Source organism: Heloderma suspectum, chromosome 2 (genome assembly GCF_057233095.1).
Source record: "Heloderma suspectum isolate Gila_16-S chromosome 2, 16-S_ref, whole genome shotgun sequence".
Lineage (NCBI taxonomy): Eukaryota > Metazoa > Chordata > Lepidosauria > Squamata > Helodermatidae > Heloderma > Heloderma suspectum.
In genome coordinates, this window is record NC_139459.1 from 194898170 (window position 1) to 194916807 (window position 18638).

At 41.6% G+C, this 18638-nt stretch overlaps 1 protein-coding gene across 7 annotated transcripts in view; it reads left to right on the top strand.

The window, feature by feature from the left end:
• The window catches only part of ATF1 (activating transcription factor 1), a 35304-nt gene that overhangs the window by 1976 nt on the left and 14690 nt on the right, over positions 1-18638 (top strand). The window contains exons 1-3 of one of the 7 annotated variants that reach the window (XM_084837185.1): positions 14177-14191; positions 14462-14512; positions 15385-15507. In XM_084837185.1, the coding sequence (XP_084693311.1) occupies positions 15385-15507 (123 nt within the window). In that variant the 5' untranslated portion in view covers positions 14177-14191; positions 14462-14512. Of the gene's footprint in view, positions 1-13938; positions 14236-14461; positions 14513-15383; positions 15508-18638 lie in introns of those variants that run through there. The other 6 variants (XM_084837184.1, XM_084837182.1, XM_084837181.1 and 3 more) reach the window with 6 other exon arrangements.

The following is an 18638-nucleotide window of genomic DNA, read 5'->3' on the forward strand; positions in this document are numbered from 1 at the left end:
TGCAGTATTATAAAAATGCATCCCCCATGCCCTCCTGCCACTTTAGGGTCACTTCTTATGCATGGTGATACATAACTTTTTAAAGAGACACTGTAGAAATGTAGTGTTCGAAATGAAAGTATTTACTACAGTCTCTATACGACATCTTTCAGGAGATTAGTCAAGATTAGTCATTACAACTTTTAAAAGAAACATGCTAATTTTGTCATTTAAAAATATGATCGTTATAAACTATCTTAGAGGCCTGTTGTCTCACAGCAAGGTGGGTTATAAATATTTCAAATAAGTAAAGAGAAATGTCATTCTTGTTGCTTCATTATGATCATAGTTGGAGCTATGGATCATCTCAGTCTGTTTCATCTTACCAGTATTATTATGCCATCTCTGTCTCCAAACCTTTCCACAAAACCCAGTTTGTGTAAGACCTTTGACATAACTCTTTAGTCTTCATTCCCAACTGAAATGAAGCTTAAACGTATGAAACTGCATTTACTCATATTTGTCTCAAGCTACACTTGCTTTTTCTCATTCCTCCTCGCCATTTTTTTTCTCCCTCACTGATGAAATTGTGATTGTCAGATTTTTGAAGCAGGGACAGCTCTTTTGCTTATATTGTTGTGTAAAGTGATTGATTGTGCACTATAAATGTTGATGACGACGATGATATATTTACACCTGTATGCTTACTAGATACTTTTACAAACAAGAAAATAAACAGATTCCTCCCCAAAGTGGTTTACAATCTACAAAATACACAAAAAAGAAATGGAACAGGAAAAGTGAGGGGGAATGCAAGTTCCATCCTAAAATGGTAAATTAAACTGAGTTTAAATTATAGAAGTTATTTTTAAAAAACTATAAGAAATTGAAGAAGAAGAAGAGGAGGAGGAGGAGAAAAGGTTTAGGAGGGAAAACCAGAGTAACTGAGATACATTTTCAGTATTTCCGAAAAGAGGCTAAATAAGTATAGGAAGAGCATTCCAGACATAGAGAGAGGACAAGAGCAACATGACAAAGATGTTTACCTGGAACAAGAGGTCTTGTGCTGCACAAGGAGAACAAAGATTTGGACTTCAGAGGTTGAATACATACAACTGTTTTCCAAGCACTAGTTTACTATGGCAGAGCACATGTTAAACTGGTTATCTATAACATCCTCCCAGATAGTGAGGAGACTTTTAGCACTTCCTGGCTTCCCTGGATTTCTGATTGGGTTCAGATCGGTAGCAAAATTTTCCTTGACGGTGGGATTTGCAGCCAATCATTTTACCAAGTGGTTCCATGTATTCCATGAGAATTCATGGCACTGCTGGCCCCTCATGGCTTGATGAGGATGGAAGGTTATAAACTGGCCTTACTGCTGAGTATATGTGTGACTCAGTCTCTCTCGAAGAGTAGGAGAAAACAAGAGAGCATAGTGTGGAGCAGGAAGAGTTTACGACTTGGGTGGGTGCTCATCCAGGTGTAATTGCAGTTAATTGCAGACAATGGCAAATTAGAAGCCTGGAACAAAGTTTTAAAAAGGGAAAAAGGAAGACCAGATAGTGAAAGATTACAACCATCAAGATGATAAATATCAAAGACTGAACAAACACTTCTGTGGTAGTAACAAAGAAGAGCACAATTTTTAGCATTATTAAATGGAACAACAGAATCTTTTGGTGGGGCCAAGGTATTACTAAATAATACCTTCACAGAATATGTGCATACCAAATCCATTGTGAAAAATGCATGCTTGTATGTATGTATAAATGGACACTTTCCTCTTTTAGAGACAGTGACCCAATCCTTTCCTGGGGTATGCTTAAATGGGCTATTTCCACTAAAGGCCTTCATTCAAGTGATTTTTTGGCAAATTGCCTATCCTTATATTGTAAAAAAAAATAAAAAAAAATGTAGAAAATATTTCAGATTTCTAGGCACCAGTAGGCGCTTGAGATTTTTACAACCTGAATATATTGAGTAGATTGTGGATAACAGCCCGTAGAAGTTTCATTATTCTGCAGAACATCACATCTGTCCAAAGTGCTATAGAAACAGCAAACTACATTTCTGAAAGCTGAGAAACCCCAGCTTCTTTCACTTGTGGGTGCTATGAAGCTGCTCTGGATGATTATCTGTTTCAAGCTTGGTCTATGCCCTGAACATTTTGGCTTGCGCTAAATATTTGTGTAATAGCATTGGCCAAAAGCTAAATTGTACATATGTTTTTCCAACTGACTACAGAAGTCTCTCAACATCTAAAGTGGTTAATTGGAGTACTTTGTCTCCACCCACAGTATAGTTCTTCCAAAACACCAAAGAACTGGAAACCCTACACAGTGTTAATATAAATGCCTTCCACTTACATAGTAATGAAAAAACCCACTTCAGTTTATCTAATTCTTTAACAATTATCTTAATAACAATTCTTCTTTGTCACTTTGCTAGAGTGTTGTGGTACCTGAGCTACGAATCAGGAAATACACTATTCAAAACCCTCCTCTGGTGTGAACTTGCTATGTGGCCTTATTCAAACCACAATCTCTTAGGCTTGCCTCCCACTCCCATCTGCACAATGGGAATAATAATACTGAAATAAGAACTATCAGACTATATGAAGAGACCAGGCTGCTTCTTTTGCATTATATAGCCAAATATTTTAAGTCAAAGAAAGAGGCATTCATGTGTCAACAAATAGAAAAATCAGTAATCTAGTATTCATTGTTTGGGTACATTTTGTGCAGCAGCAGATGAGTTGTATCCAATGTTAGTCCTAATTAAAGTAGACCCGTTGAATGTGACTTAAGTTAGACTAACGTTGGATACAACTCATTAATATTATAAAATATTTGACTTGCCAACAAATTAAGGCAATACATAGAACCATAGAATAGTAGGGTTGGAAGGGGCCTACAAGACCATCGAGTCCAACCCCCTGCTCAATGCAGGAATCCAAGTCAGAGCATCCCTGACAGATGGCTGTCCAGCCTCATCTTGAATGCCTCCAGTGTGGGAGAGCCCACTACTTCCCTAGGTAATTGGTTCCATTGTTGTATTGCCCTAACAGTCAGGAAGTTTTTCCTGATGTTCAGACGGAATCTGGCTTCCTGTAACTTGAGCCCATTATTCCGTGTCCTGCATTCTGGGATGATCGAGAAGAGAACCTGGCCTTCTTCTCTGTGACAACCTTTTAAGTACTTGAAGAGCGCTACCATATCTCCCCTCAGTCTTCTCTCCTCAAGGCTAAACATGACCAGTTCTTTCAGTCTCTCCTCACAGGGCTTTGTTTCCAGTCCCCTGATCATCTTCGTTGCTCTCCTCTGAACCTCTCCAGCTTGTCTGCATCCTTGTCTGCGGTGCCCAGGACACAGTACTCCAGATGAGGCCTAACCAGTGCTGAGTAGAAGAGAACTAGTACTTCCCGGGATTTGGAAGCTATGCTTCTATTAACGCAGCCCCAAATAGCATTTGCCTTTTTTGCAGCCAAATCACATTGATGGCTCATATTCAGCTTGTGATTGACAACAATTCCAAGATTCTTCTCACTTGTAGTGTTGTTGAGCCACGTATCCCCCATCTTGTAACTGTGCATGTGGTTTCTTTGTCCTAGGTGCAGAACTTGGCATTTATCCCTATTAAATTTCATTCTGTTATTTTCTGCCCAATGCTCCAGTCTATCCAGATCACTTTGAATTTTGTTTCTGTCTTCCAAAGTATTAGCCATCCCACCCAATTTTGTGTCATCTGCAAATCTGATCAGCATTCCCTTCACCTCTTCATCCAAGTTATTAATAAAAATGTTGAAGAACACTGGGACCAGGGCTGAGCCCTGTGGTACCCCGCTCGTTACCTCTCCCCAGGTTGAGAAGATCCCATTGATAAGCATTCTTTGAGTCTGATTCTGTAGCCAACTGTGGATCCACCGGATCATTGTTTCATCTAGCCCACTTGAGCTAGTTTGCTCATCAGGATATCATGGGGCACTTTGCCAAAAGCTTTGCTGAAGCTGAGGTATATTATGTCCACAGCATTCCCACAGTGAACAAAGGAGGTTACTTGATCAAAATATGAGTTCAGATTAGTCTGGCAGGATTTGTTCTTGACAAATCCATGTTGGCTTTGAGTAATCACTGCATTGTTTTCAAGGTGCTTACAGATGGATTGCTTTATCATCTGCTCCAGAATTTCCCCAGGGATTGATGTCAGACTGAATGGTCTGTAGTTCCCAGGTTCTTCCTTTGTACCCTTTTTGAAGATAGGGACAACATTAGCCCTCCTCCAGTCATCTGGCACTTCACCCGTCCTCCATGATTTCTCAATGATAAGAGACAGTGGTTCTGAGAGTTCTTCTGCCAGTTCCTTTATTACTCTAGGGCAGTTCATCTGGCTCTGGAGATTTGAACTCATTCAAAGTAATTAGGTGTTCCTTGAATTGAGCACTTCTGCCTTTTCTTTGTCATCATTTTGCCATCCTTATTTAATGGCTGAACCACCATTTCTTTCCTCTTTTACTATGCATGTAGCTGAAGAAAGCTTTTTTGTTGCTTTTAGCATCCCTGGCTAACCTCAGCTCGTTCTCAGCTTTAGCCTTCCTGACGCCATCCCTGCAATTCTATGCTACCTGCCTGTACTCTTCTTTTGCTGCTTGGCCTTCCTTCCACTTCCTGTATGTGTCCTTTTTTGTTTTCAGGTAATCTCTAAGCTTTTTGTGAAGCCACATTGGTTTCTTCCATTGTCTTCCACCTTTTTTCTTGTTGGAATTATTTGTAATTCCTGGATGCCTTTTCTCGTTAGAGTCGCTTGCCATGGGACCTTACTTATCATTGTTCTGAGTTTATTAAAATCAGGTTTCCTAAAATCCAGGGTACGGGTTTGGCTACACCTGGCTTTTGCTTCCTTTAGAACCATGAACTGAAGTATAACATGGTTGCTTTCCCCCAGAGTTCCTATAACTGCTACTTTACCCACTAAGCCATCTCTGTTGGTTAGGATCAAGTCAAGGATAGCCAAGCCTCCAGTTCCTTCCTCTACTTTCTGTAGGAGGAAGTTATCCACCACACAAGTCAGGAATTTCCTGGAGGGGCCATGTTTTGCAGAATTTGTCTCCCAACAAATAGGGAAATTGAAGTCCCCCATTACTACTACATCATGCTTCCTTGAAGCATTGGCTATTTGCTTTTCAAAAGTTTCATCCTCCTTGATTGGGTGGCCGGTAGTAGACTCCGATCACCATGTTCCTTTTATTCTTTGCTCCATTTATTTTAACCCAGATGCTCTTGATGGGGCTACCAAGCTCATCCTCCTGTATTTCTGTGCAGAGATACGTATTTTTCACATATAGTGCAACTCCACCTCCCTTTCTGTTCCTCCTGTTCTTTTTGAACAAGTTATATCCTTCAATTGCTGTATTCGGGTCATGAGAGTCATCCCACCAAGTCTCAATTATACCTATCAAGTCATAATTTCCGTCCTGTATTAAGAGTTCAAGTTCATTCTGTTTGTTTCCTATACTCTGGACATTAATATAGAGACATCGAAGACCATGTGCTTTATTTATTTATTTATTTATTTATTGCATTTATACCCCGCCTTTCTCCCTCTCGCAAGGAACTCAAGGCGGCTTACATTATCCTCCTCCTCACCGTTGTATCCTCACAACAACAACCCTGTGAGGTAGGTTGTGCTGAGAGTCTGTGACTGGCCCAAAGTCACCCAGTGAGCTTCCATGGCCAAGTGGGGACTAGAACCCGGATCTCCCGGCTCCCAGTCCGTCACTCTCACCACTACACTACACTGGCTCTCCAGTGGTCTGGCTTTCTTCCTACATGTTTGTGAAAACTATTATTGGGCGCTATTAGAGCTGTTCTCTCTGTTGTGGTGCCTGAGCCTTCGTCCATTGTTACTCCCAACTTTATGTCTCCCTTCTCGTAGGATTCAGTTTAAAGCCCTGCTGATGAAGTTCTTCATGCTGTGGCCAAACACATTCTTCCCAGCCTTTGTGAGGTGCAATCCGTCCCTTGCCAACAGCCCATCTTCCAGGAAGTATAGCTCGTGGTCCCAGAATCCAAATCTCTCTTGTCGGCACCACCTTCATAGCAAGTCATTCACCCGGAGTATTTTTCTTTCCCTTTCTTCTAACTACTAGAAGGATGGATGAGAAAACTATCTGGGCCCCAAAGTTCTTGAGTTTCCTTCCCAAAGCTTCAAAGTCTGACATGATTTCTTCGTAGCTCCGCTTGGCGGTATCATTTGTTCCCACATGGATGAGAAGAAAGGGATACCTGTCAGTGGGCTTTATGAATGCAGGCAACCCTTCAGTCACGTTTCTAATCTGTCCTCCCAGGAGACAGCATACTTGGCAAGTCCATGGGTCTTTGTGACATACTTGGGTTTCAATCCCACACAGCAAGGAATCTCCCACTACTACTCCTCTTCTCTTGTTGTTGTAGGTCTTGGTTTCATCACCTCTGCTTGGCTGACTTTCAGCCTCTTGCTCTCTCTCATGCAAGTTCCCCTTGCATGTAATTCTTCCTCTGCAGGCTGTCCTCCAGTCTCATCCTCAAGTACCTGGAAACAGTTCCCTAGTTCCACTGCCTCCACTGGTGCCGAGTGTCTTCTAGTTCTTCTGCTCCTAACTGTCACCCTTTTCCATCTTGAGCTGCTCCCATTTTATTACTTGAAAGAAAAGTAAGCACATTTTATTTGTTCAGTCATAATGTATGAGAGGGAAGAAAATGTGATTAGATAACATTGGCTTGCATTAGGAATGTCTGTTATTTCACATTGTTCGACTTTGGTGGTAGTAGTGGTATGGGTTTTCTGGAAAAGTTTGAAAAAGAAAAAAAATCTGGAAATATTTTCCACTGCCCTAACTTGATTTTGATCTGATTTAACATGTTTATTTTACTGATACTTCATAAACAAAAAGTAAAACTCCACAGTAGCTGTAAGGGGTGGGGAAATAATCCAAGCTTGGTTTTCCCCTCCTGAGGTCATAGCCATGTCTACCGGCCTCAGGGGATATGCCATATCCAATGGTCATTGGGACACTCTCCCAGGGACCATAGGATTGCTCTGTTAGTGTGTTGCTGATGTATTCAAACAAATTCAAAGCTTTACTTGGAAATTATTTTAGTTTGAATCCTTGTAAATAATTTAAGACATGACAACTCAGTAGCATATAGTTTCTGTAGATTATTTAGATTTTAAGAAAAAAGTTAAGACACTGAAAACTGTTAACATACGCATTTTAGTATGCCTGAAGAGCTGTGCACATAAATATACGTGCTTTCTAGAAATAGTTATCTAAAAAAGTTAAGTACAACTTTGATTTTAAATGTGATTGGTATTGTACCCATTCTAGGTGTCCTATTTGACCTATCATGTCACTAATTTTTTGAAAAGATGTACTGATAACAATAGAAAATTTTCTGTGGGAAAAATATAGCAGCAGAAAAATTTCCACCAGCTGGTAAAGAAGGGAAGTACATACATTAATGCACACTAAATGCAATAAATAGTTTCAATAAGTAGTTGGATTGATTTTCAATAAGTAGTCAGAATGATTTTAGGAAACTGATAAAGAGATCTTACAGATTAATTTGGATATACTGGCTTCTGGTTCTAACTCCTTTCTTATTCAGTAAAGGAAATGTATGGCTTGTATCAAAGAAAAAGGGGTAAATTATTGTTAAAAATAGTTTGGGGTTAGAAGCTGGATAAAATGGATCATGTTTTGATGATAGAGGAGTGCTACATTTTCTAGTTACATAGATCTCTGAATTGGGTACTTTCTTAATACCAGTACCTGTATCTGTGTACAAATGCAGTGACAGCTGTCTATGCCAAACCTAATTTCATTTAACACCAGCTTGATGTCAGGTGATTTCTTGTCAAATCAGTTAAGGAAGGAAACTTGCTTCTTGTGCAATTTTATCATGTGATTCCAATCAAAAGCCTAAGCTTATCCCAAATTTTTCAGAAGGAAGGGCTTATGTGAAAGTCTTTAGAATTGCAGTTCTGTTTTATTTTCATGTCTAGGTAGGTCTAGAGTTGAGTGTGTGAAATAGACATTTTGTCTTTGTTTATTATGGTCTTATTTTTCTCATTCCCTTTCTCCTGGCACCCTCTTATGTTCCATTTCCTCTGCAAAAAATATGTGCGGAGGAGAAAGAATATGGTATGGTCACGTTTTGCCCGCTTTTTGATTTTGCATTTGTAAGCACCTCAGAAGTGTGAAAGTAGCAGGTTGACTCTAGTTTGTGTTTTGTCTTTTGACTTGTTTATGGTAAAACAAAACTGGAGTAAACAATGTGATCATATACTTCAAACTGTTAGCCTTGTAAAATGCAAATCCTGGGTTGACTCCAGTGTTAGTCCTACTTAGACTTGACGCATTGAAATGAATGGGACTTAATTTGGATAGACTAATGCTGGGTACAGCCCCTTTCTTCTTTGCAGTTAGCTGTGATGATGTCATTTTGCCACACTTTTTAGAATCTCACTTTTATGTCTCATTTTTGCAGAAAGTTATAATGGTGATCCCGTGAGATGAAATTTCTCTTAACAGACTATGACCCATATTAGCTTTTCAAAACCTTGATGGTGTGTGTGTGTGTGTGTGTGTGTGCATACTTATATATATATGAGAATATTGGATTGGCTCTTTTTTCCAGTAAAAACATATACATAGTTTTATTCTTTACCTTTAGGGAACCCCTTCCACATTTACTTGCCTGCCAAGGAATCCCTGTTCATTGCAGAAGATTCTGGGGCATATTCCAGGATGTTCAGTCTGTTCTTGCAGAGCACTGGCTAGGCCTATTGTGCTTCGTTGTTACTCTGTGTGGGCAGAGTTCATTCTATAGAGCACTCACAAAACTTGCTGCTGCACATTGCAGGGGATGATTGGGAGTGGTGGGCCAGTTGACTTTCAGGAAAGCTTTCCACCTTTAATCTTCTTATTGGGGTGCATCAGGGTTCTCTGGAACAGAGTTTGAAAGCCACAGTAATAGAATAGTACAAGTGGGACCTGCAACAAAATGTTACAGCATGGAGTGTTCCTGTTCAGTGTGACAACCAACCATGCCATGCCTTCCTTGGGATACTCCATTCTATTTCCCTTCTCCAACATCACATAGCATTCTCTGGCCACTAAGTATGCTCAGGCCTCATTGGGCTGTTTGAGGGGTTTGCATCCTTAAGTTTCTTCCCTAAAGATTTTTTCTACTTCTGCAACAGTTGAGGTTCCCCAAAACATGCTGATACCTGCCTATTGTTTCTCAGTAGCCCCGTTTTGTATAAATAGCTGTCATAACTTGACTAATACTTCTCTATTAGAATATAGAAGCAGCGCCACCCAACACAATGTTTCAGTGTATCCCTGGTTCGCGTGGGTAACCTGAGGCTGTGGCTAAGGAGGTTGAAAAAACACAAGTTACTGTCAAAGTCAGGAGTCTTACTTCATGAGCAAAATTTATTTACGTATTTATTTGGTTTTTCAACATTTAAAAACGCAACTAAGGTGCATGGAAATCAATGGAGCAAGAAGCTTCTGAATGCAAGAGTGCTTGATTTGGCCTGGGAGGAGGTCTGAGGGGGCAAGTAGATTGATCTTTGCTGCAGTCTTTGAGGTATGGGGGAATCTAAACCAGCCTCAGCCACCCTTCTGCCCTGTAATATTAACACTGGGACGACATTGTAGGGATTACTGTCTCAGCACAGCCCTCCAACCTGCAGTAGGAATACAACAGTGAACACTGCAGGGATGTTGTACACAACCCTTCAGCCCAACCTGCAATGTGGGGATAAAACAAATGGATGCCTTGCAAGGTTGTACTCTGTCAGTTCCAGTCCAACCTGCAATACGGGTTTAATATTACTGAACAATACTATAGATATGTCATAAGTCACTCTCTCCCAGTTGCAGCCCCTTCCAACCTGTAACATAGAGACTGACGTACATTTGCTTTGGAATTTGCATTAGCGGGGTTTTCTTTTAAGCTTTTATTTATTTATTTATTTATTTATTTATTTAATATCCCGCCTTTCCCCCAATACTGGGGCTCAAGGCAGCTTTACAACATTAAAAACTTATACAGTTAAAACCTATAAATACAAATATACAAAAGTTAAAAATATAATTAAATCATCAATAATATTGAAATTATATAAAATATCAAAATTTTAAAAGACAAGAAGAAATATAAACCATAGTATCCATCCATCATAATCTCACAGGTCCAGACTAGCTATCTCTAACAGCCTGCTGGAACAAAAAAGTTTTTACCTGCCTGCGAAAGTATACCAAAGAGGGTGCCACTCTTGCCTCCTTGGGAAGGGAGTTCCAGAGCCTTGGGGCAGCCACCAAGAAAGCCTTCTCCTGTGTTCCACCAGACGAGCCTGTGATGGTGGCAGGACCGCAAGAAGGGCCTCCTCTGAAGATCTCGGCACAAGAAGGCTCATAGGGGAGAATACGGTCTTTCAGATAACCTGGACCCAAGCCATATAGGGCTTTACAGGACATGACCAGCACTTTGACTTGTGCCCGGAAACAGACTGGGAGCCAGTGAAGCTGTTTTAGCAGGGGAGTGGTATGCTCCCTGTAGCCAGCCCCTGTCAACAGTTTGGCAGCAGCTCCTTGAACCAGCTGAAGTTTCTGAGCACTCTTCAGAGGCAGTCACACTCTAAAGGCAGAATGTGTAACAACAGGGTATTGCCTGTCCCCAAATTGTCCCCCAACTCAAATAACCTGGATGGCCCTGGCAACAGACCCCCTGGGTTGAAACTGCTTCTGCTGAATGCCAGGTCAGTGAATGGTAAAACAACTGTTATCCAGGACTTGATCCTGGATAAGTACACTGACCTGGCCTGTATTACACAGACCTGGTTGGATGAAGCGGGGTGTGTGTGTGTCAGGCTCTCTCAGCTCTGCCCTCCAGGGTTCTCTGTCCAGCAGCAGGCAAGACCCGGGGGGCGGGGAACTGGAGTGGCAGTGGACTATCAGGATTCAGTCCCTCTGACCAGGTGCCCTATCCCACAGTCTGCTGTGTTCGAGTGTGTGTATTTGAAGGTGGGTGCCCGGGACAGACTAGGGATTCTGTTGGTGTACCATCCACCCCAGGGTAGTCTTGGTGTTGGTGTTGGAGACCCCTCAGCTTGTTGTGCTGCAAAAAGCTGTCCAGTGGAGCTGTTTCGAGTGGCCAGGGATCTTTTATACACTAGCCCGCAATAGGATAATTTAAACCTCTCGACAGCCCGCTGTGAGCCATTTGCTCAGCACTTTGCAGACAAAATCGCTTGGATCTGCTCTGACTTGGATGCTATAGTTGATACTGACCCAGTGGATGTAACTTTGGCCCCTGCTTGTCCAGTGTTGTTGGATACTTTTCAATTTGTACACCCTGAGGATGTGGACAGGATCCTGGGACAACTGAGAGCCACCACGTGTGTTCTAGATCCTTGCCGTTCCTGGCTCATAAAAGCAGCCAGAGATGGACTGGCTGAGTGGGTAAGTGAAGTGTTTAATGCCTCCCTTAGTCAAGGCAGAGTTCTAGCCTACCTGAAGGAGGTGGTAGTGAGACCTTTGTTAAAAAAAAGCCCTCTCTGAACCCCATCATATTGGATAATTATCGGCCAGTCTCCAATATTCCATTCCTGGGCAAGGTATTGGAATGTGTGGTGGCCTCCCAACTCCAGGGATTCCTGGATGAGACAGATTATTTAGATCCATCTCAATCTGGCTTCAGACCCAGTTATGGGACAGAAACAGGATGACCTACACCGGGAACTAGACAGGGGGAGTGTGTCCGTGTTGGTTCTGCTGGACCTCTCAGCAGCTTTCAATACCATTGACCATGGTGTCTTTCTGGGCCACCTCACTGGGATGGGACTTGAAGGCACTGTTTTACAGTGGCTTCATTCCTTCTTGGAGGGGGTGGACCCAGAAGGTGGTGCTGGGGGACTTTTATTTGACTCCCTGGCCATTGGCCTGTGGAGTTCCTCAGCGTTCTGTTCTGTCCCCCATGCTATTTAACATATACATGAAACCACTGGGAGAGGTTGTCCAGAGTTTTGGGGTTCGGTGTCACCAGTATGCTGATGACACCTAACTCTACTTTTAAATAAGAACTGAGTTGGAAAGAGCAGGAACTATTCTCTTTGCTACTGCCTTTTGGGTTTGGGGGTGATGTGGATAAACTGGTGTCCAAATCAGCTACACTAAAATCTTGATTTCTCCATTGATTTCTATGGGCATCTCTCACTACTGTCCCTGTAGTAGACATTTTAAAATAGTTTCTTGGTGTGAACCAGGAAATGACATATCCAGACAATGTGATGGTTCCCTCTGTACCCTTTTTATCTTTATGTATCTCTCCCTCTCCAGCCACTCCATTCTACTTCCTTTCACACCTGGTTGTCAGTTTTAAAAAATCTGTCAATATGCTGTGCCGTTGAATATTTATGTGGCTATTTGGGGAGTCCTCCCCAGTTTTTTAAAAAAGTTTTTTTCTACTTCTGCAAACCTTGGGGTTCCTTTGAGTCTACCAATATCTCCCTCTTATGCATGCGTGCTCTCCCCTGAAATTTGGAAATGGAATATATGATATGATTCTACTGTTATGGAAGAAGATTGCTCTGAAAATTAGAATACTCAGGAGTAGCATATGGTTAGTTGGCACTGTGTTGTCGCTATCTGTTTGATATCAGTTGCATTTGGTTAAGAAAGGAAACATTGAAGAAGTTCTTGAGTCTTGTTCATTATGGTGACTTTTCTATGGAGAGCATGCTTCAGGTTTCAGAACCAAGCTCCTGTGGTTGATTTCAGCAGGGAAAAATCAATGACTCATATTTCCATTGAGAGAAATATAATTTCCAGTTACTCAGCAACGGCCCTTGCAACTATTTCAATTGTTGCGTAAGAACATGTTCAGGACTAGCAGATCATCTTTGAATGCCTTTGGGTTATTTTTATTGGAACTCTGTGTGGAGTCAGTGGCGACATTGACTCGGAAATATCTAATTGCGCTGCAGGTGTAATAAAATGCATGGCTGTTACATATAGTAGATGCAGAAAGTTCAGAAATAAACTGGAATACAAGGAGAGCTCAGCTTCCTCCCACCACTATTTTTCCTCCTGTGGGAAAAAACAAAACCTGGGAGGTGGGGGAGTAGGAGAATCCCATCCTGCTGTGTCCCTGGGGCAAGCAGAGGGGAAACAGGATGGCCGTTTCTTTTGCATGTCATCCCTACATGTCAGAGAGACTCTCATGGTTCTCTGGTTTGATTTTTTTTAAGATAGAGAAAATTGTTTCCTGTTTTGTATATCTATAAATACTTTCTCCCTTCAACCAACAAGTCATCATAGACCTACGAAACAGGCATTGTGGCACTGTCCACCAATGTAGCTGCCACTCTTGCCTTTGTCCCTCTCCCTCACACTCCTTCTTTGTGCCTTACAGGTCCTAACTATTAATATAGCTGTGAAGTGCCTAGGTGAGGGGCAGGGGGACCCCCCACCAACACATTTTAGAAAACAGCTCTTGATATTTTTATAATATAAATATGTTATTTTTTCATTCCAATAAAAAGTAGAAGCAAGTAGAATTTATGACGGAAGATAGTTCTGAAAATATGAATAATTAGGAGTATGTAGTTAATTATCACAGTACTGTACAAAATAACTGCTGCTCACATAAGGATATAAAGAACTACCTTACACGGACTCAGACCAATCTAGCTCAGCGAAGCCCATTAGGTTTCTTGAAGGTCCAGAAAGTCATAGCAGCAGTAATGGTAGTGTCCAGAACACTTGTCAGTGGGTGTAATCCAGGAGAAGTAGCATGTGTCTAAGTCTCATTGCCATAACTTAGATTTAAAAGGGTTCTATTTGCATAAGTTCCCTTGGTTTCAGCAAGGCTCAGGCATCTCTAAATATTGCTGGATTGCACATATTGACAGCCCCAGACACAATATTCTTGTGACAATTGGCTGGCAAACACAACTGTGGGTAGTGCCAAGACAGTACTTGCCAATAAAACAGTGGTTTGTTATAATGATCTCTTGTGCTCCTTTAAAAACTCAGTCTCTCCGTAATATCAAATTGTGCATTTTGCTGTATTTTTGGTTTCTTGTAGGCCGATTATGGAAGAGGCGCACAAAAGGAGCAGTAACAATTCAGCAACACCCCCACAAGCAACATCTTTACAAGGTACCACTCCACAGACAGCTCAGCTTTCTCGTGTTTCTCAACAGGTAAAGAAAGCTTCATAAGGTCAGGGAATCTGAGGAATTTTTAAGTAGGTGAATTGTAATTTCCCTGTGTAATATTGCTTTTTATCAGTTCAGTAAATGTGTGTGTGTAATTTCAAGGGATTTTAGTTAATCATGTGCTTCCTGAGCAAAATTGAAAATGCATCCAGATACATTAGATATTGGCATGTCCAATAAAATCCAAACATTCCTTCTCTGTTGGTTTTAGATCCTCTTCAGTGATCACCTAGGTTGACCAGCTCAGCAGTGAAATGGGAAGGTTTGATTATTTTTTTTAAATATTGCTGAGCATCTCCATGTTTTTTTTTAATTTAAGAGTTACAAATTCAAGAGTATTTCTGAAAAGTTATCTTCTAACCACAGAATCACAGCTATTGAAAAAATCATGGTTAATCTGCTGTTAAGTTATGTGTTTAGACATTTTTGCTTCCAAGAGCCTGATTGGCCCTAGCAAGTGAAGAAGACAGGAGCAAAACAAAAGGCGCAGTCCACCAAGCACTGATGTTGTGTAGTCTTCGTTCATTTTAATGGGACTTATGCATGTGCCCTGCTTGAAAAGAACAGAGGCTGTGCAGTAGTTGTGCTGGCTAGATGGCACTCCAGAATTAGTGTCTTTCGATCCTGTTGAAGATTCTTTGGATTTCAGAGCTTTACTTGCCCAGCCAAGTCAGTAAACACATGTCTTCTTACAGTAGTTGTGAAGATTAAAGGAACAGTTACTTAAAATAGTTCCATCATGGTTTTACCATATGTTGTGTTTTGCCTAAGAAAGTTCTGTATGTCTATGCATAAATTTTTATTTTTATTTTCAAAAGTGGAACTTAACTACTCTATTAGATTTAGTAAATGGAGCTTACTAGTGCTGAAAGTCATAGATGTTGACTGGCCACTGAGGAATCTAGTGTGATCTCATGTAAAATGCATACAGTAACTGACACCCTTCAAGCCTCAAAATTATACTTGGCTAAATAGAACCACTTTTTAAAAGTTGTTGTAAATGGGGCATCTGCCCCAATAACAATTCAGTTCTGCTCCCCCCACCCACAACCTCAATGAAATGTATATGTAGGTGCTTATATATTTATTGCCTATATTTAATGATTTGGCTAATAAACTCCTGATTTATTTTAGATGTCCCTTAGAGGTCCAACTCCACTGACAGTAGTACAGCTTTCTGGAGATCAGGTCCAGGGAGTCATTCATACAGCTCAGACCTCCTCTGTCATTCACTCGCCACAAGGACAATCAGTGCAGGTAAATTACTGACTTCCTTTGGGCACTTGCTGTCAGGTTCATCTGAATTTTGCTTTAGTGCATTTTAGCCTATCTAGCACTGCCAGTAAAACAGTGATATCTACTCCAAAGGTAGGCAAGAGAAATGAAAAAGCAATGTAGCAAAACCAAGCCCCTGCGTGATTATTGGGGATTGTTATTGTTCTTATTTATTCCATAGTAATTAAAAAGTTCCATGTAATTAAAAGTTACAGCTTTTAACAAAATGAGACACAAAAGGGATAGTGAATGGGAAGGGAAAGGAATATATTTATTTATTTAGAACAGGATTTGTATACAATAGAGAGTGTATATAATATCTGAAAGATATAAAATAAAATAATATCAGCATGAGTTCACATGTTTTGTAGCAAGTTACATCATTTGTATTTGTAAAGCATCTAGCACTTCACAGAGGAGAAGGCTATCAATGGCTACTTGTCATGATGACTGCACATTACCTCCAGTATCAGGAGCAGTATGCCTCTGGTACACCAGTTGCTGAGAAACATTAGTAGATGGGTGCTGTTGCTCTCATGTGCTGCATGTGGGCATCTCATAAGTATGTGATTGGCCACTGTGGGAACAGAATGCTGGACTAGATAGGCCTTTGGTTTGATCCAGCACAGCTCTTCTTATGTTCTTAGCATCAGTCAAGCAATTCAAAATGGTGGCATAACCTATGGTGGCTAATGCTCATTCACATACTAATGATGCAGACTGATCCATGTTTAGCATTCATTCATTCATTTATTTATTTCTATATTGCTCAATAGCCCAAGCTCTCTGGGCGATTTACAAAAGTTAAAACATTAAAACAAAGTTTAAAAACCATTTACATAAAAGCATATGGACAAACAATACATAAACAACTTTGAACTCAAAACAATTTTTAAAAGTCCAACACTAAATCAACACTGCTTAAAAACAGTATGCAAAAGTTAGCAAAAGGAACAAGAGTTCTAAAAAGGGAAGGCCTGGTGGAATAATAGAGTCTTTAATGCCTGCTTAAAAACCTTCAAAGAGGTCAGCAGATGCATTTAACCGTCAGGTCATTCCACAGCTGAGGGGCAGCAAAGGAAAAGGTCCTCTTGCGTGTGGCAGCCAATCTCACATTAGGCAGCTGCAGCAGAGAGCCCTCAGAGGACCTTAGGTGGCAGACTGGGATGTAGGGGAGAAGGTGCTCCCGAAGGTACCTTGGACCTAGGCCATGTAAGGCTTTAAGGGTAAGAACCAGCACTTTATATTTTGCTTGGAAACAAATTGGCAGCCAGCATAAAGATTTTAAAACCAGTGTAATATGCTCTCCACGGGATGTCCCAGAGAGCAACCTGGCTGCCATATTTTGTACCAGTTGAAGTTTCTGAACTAAATATAAAGGCAGCCCTGAGTATAGTGCATTACAGAAATCAAGCCTAGAGGTTACCAGCATGTGCACCACTGTTACCAGGTCTACATGTCCCAGGAATGGGCGTAGCTGGCATATCAGCCGAAGGTGATAACAGGCACTTCTCATTGTTGCCTCCACCCAAGATGCCAGGAGCAGGACTGGATCAAGAAGCACCCCCAGGCTACGAACTTGCTCCCTCAGGGGGAGTGCGGCCCCATCCAGAACTGGCTGTCATACCTCAATACCTGAATTAGGACCTTCACGATGAGCACCTCTGTCTTGCCTGGGTTCAACTTCAGCTTGTTCTCCTCATCCAGCCCATTACCGACTTCAGGCAGTCATTCAGAGGAGTCATGCCTTCCTTGGATAGAGATGATAAGGAGAAATAGATTTGGGTGTCATCAGCATACTGATAACACCCAGCCCCAGACCTCCTGATGATTTCTGCCAGAAGTTTCATGTAGATATTGAATCGCATTGGGGATAGAATGGAGCTCTGAGAGACTCCACATAATAGTTCATTTTTCGAGGAGCAACTGTCCCCGAGTGACACCGTCTGGAGCCAACCTCAGAGAAAGGAGTGGAACCACTGCAGAGCAGTGCCCCCAACTCTCTCAGGCATTCCAGAAGGATACCATGGTCGATGGTATCGAATGCCGCTGAGAGATCCAAAAGAATCAACAGGGATGCACTATTGATTCCCACTATTGATCATCCACCAAGCTGACCATGGCAGTCTCAACTCCATATCCCACTCTGAAGCTAGTTTGAAATGGGTTTCAGGTAATCAGTTTCATCCAAGACTGCTTGGACTTGAATGGACACTGTCCTCTCGATTTTTTGTTGTTCAGTCGTTACACCGCGCCCGACTCTTTGTGACCCCATGGACCATAGCACGCCAGGCCTTCCTGTCCTGTGCTCTCTCCCGGAGTGTGCTCAAGTTCATATTCATTGCATCGGTGATGCTATCTAGCCATCTCATCCTCTGCCGTCCCCTTCTCCTTTTGCCTTCAGTCTTTCCCAGCATCAGGGTCTTTTCCAGGGAGTTTTCTCTTCGCATTAGGTGGCCAAAATATTGGAGCTTCAGCTTCACTATCTGTCCTTCCAATGAGCACTCAGGGTTGATTTCCTTTAGGATGGACTGATTTGACCTCCTTGCAGTCCAGGGGACTCGTAAGAGTCTTCTCCAGCATCACAGTTCGAAAGCATCAATTCTTCGGCGCTAAGCCTTCCTTATAGTCCAGCTCTCACAGCCATACATTACTACTGGGAAAACCATAGCTTTGATTAGATGGACCTTTGTTGGCAAGGTGATGCCTCTGCTTCTTACTATACTGTCTAGGTTTGCCATAGCTTTCCTCCCAAGGAGCAAGCGTCTTTTAATTTCATGGCTACAGTCACCGTCTGTGGTGATCTTGGAGCCCAAGAAAGTAAAATCTGTCACTGCTTCCATTTCTTCCCCTTCTATATGCCAGGAAGTGATGGGGCCAGATGCCATGATCTTCGTTTTTTTAATGTTGCGTTTCAAACCAGCTTTTGCACTCTCCTCTTTAAATTACTGGCCTATAGTTATTGAAGTTTAGGGGGTCACGGGAAGGCTTCCTCAGAAGCGGTCTAACAATTGCTTCTTTAAGACACAATAGAAAATTACCTTCCCTTAGGGGGGCATTCATAATATTCAGCAAAAATTGCTTTACCATTTCCCCTCCCTGGACTACAAGCC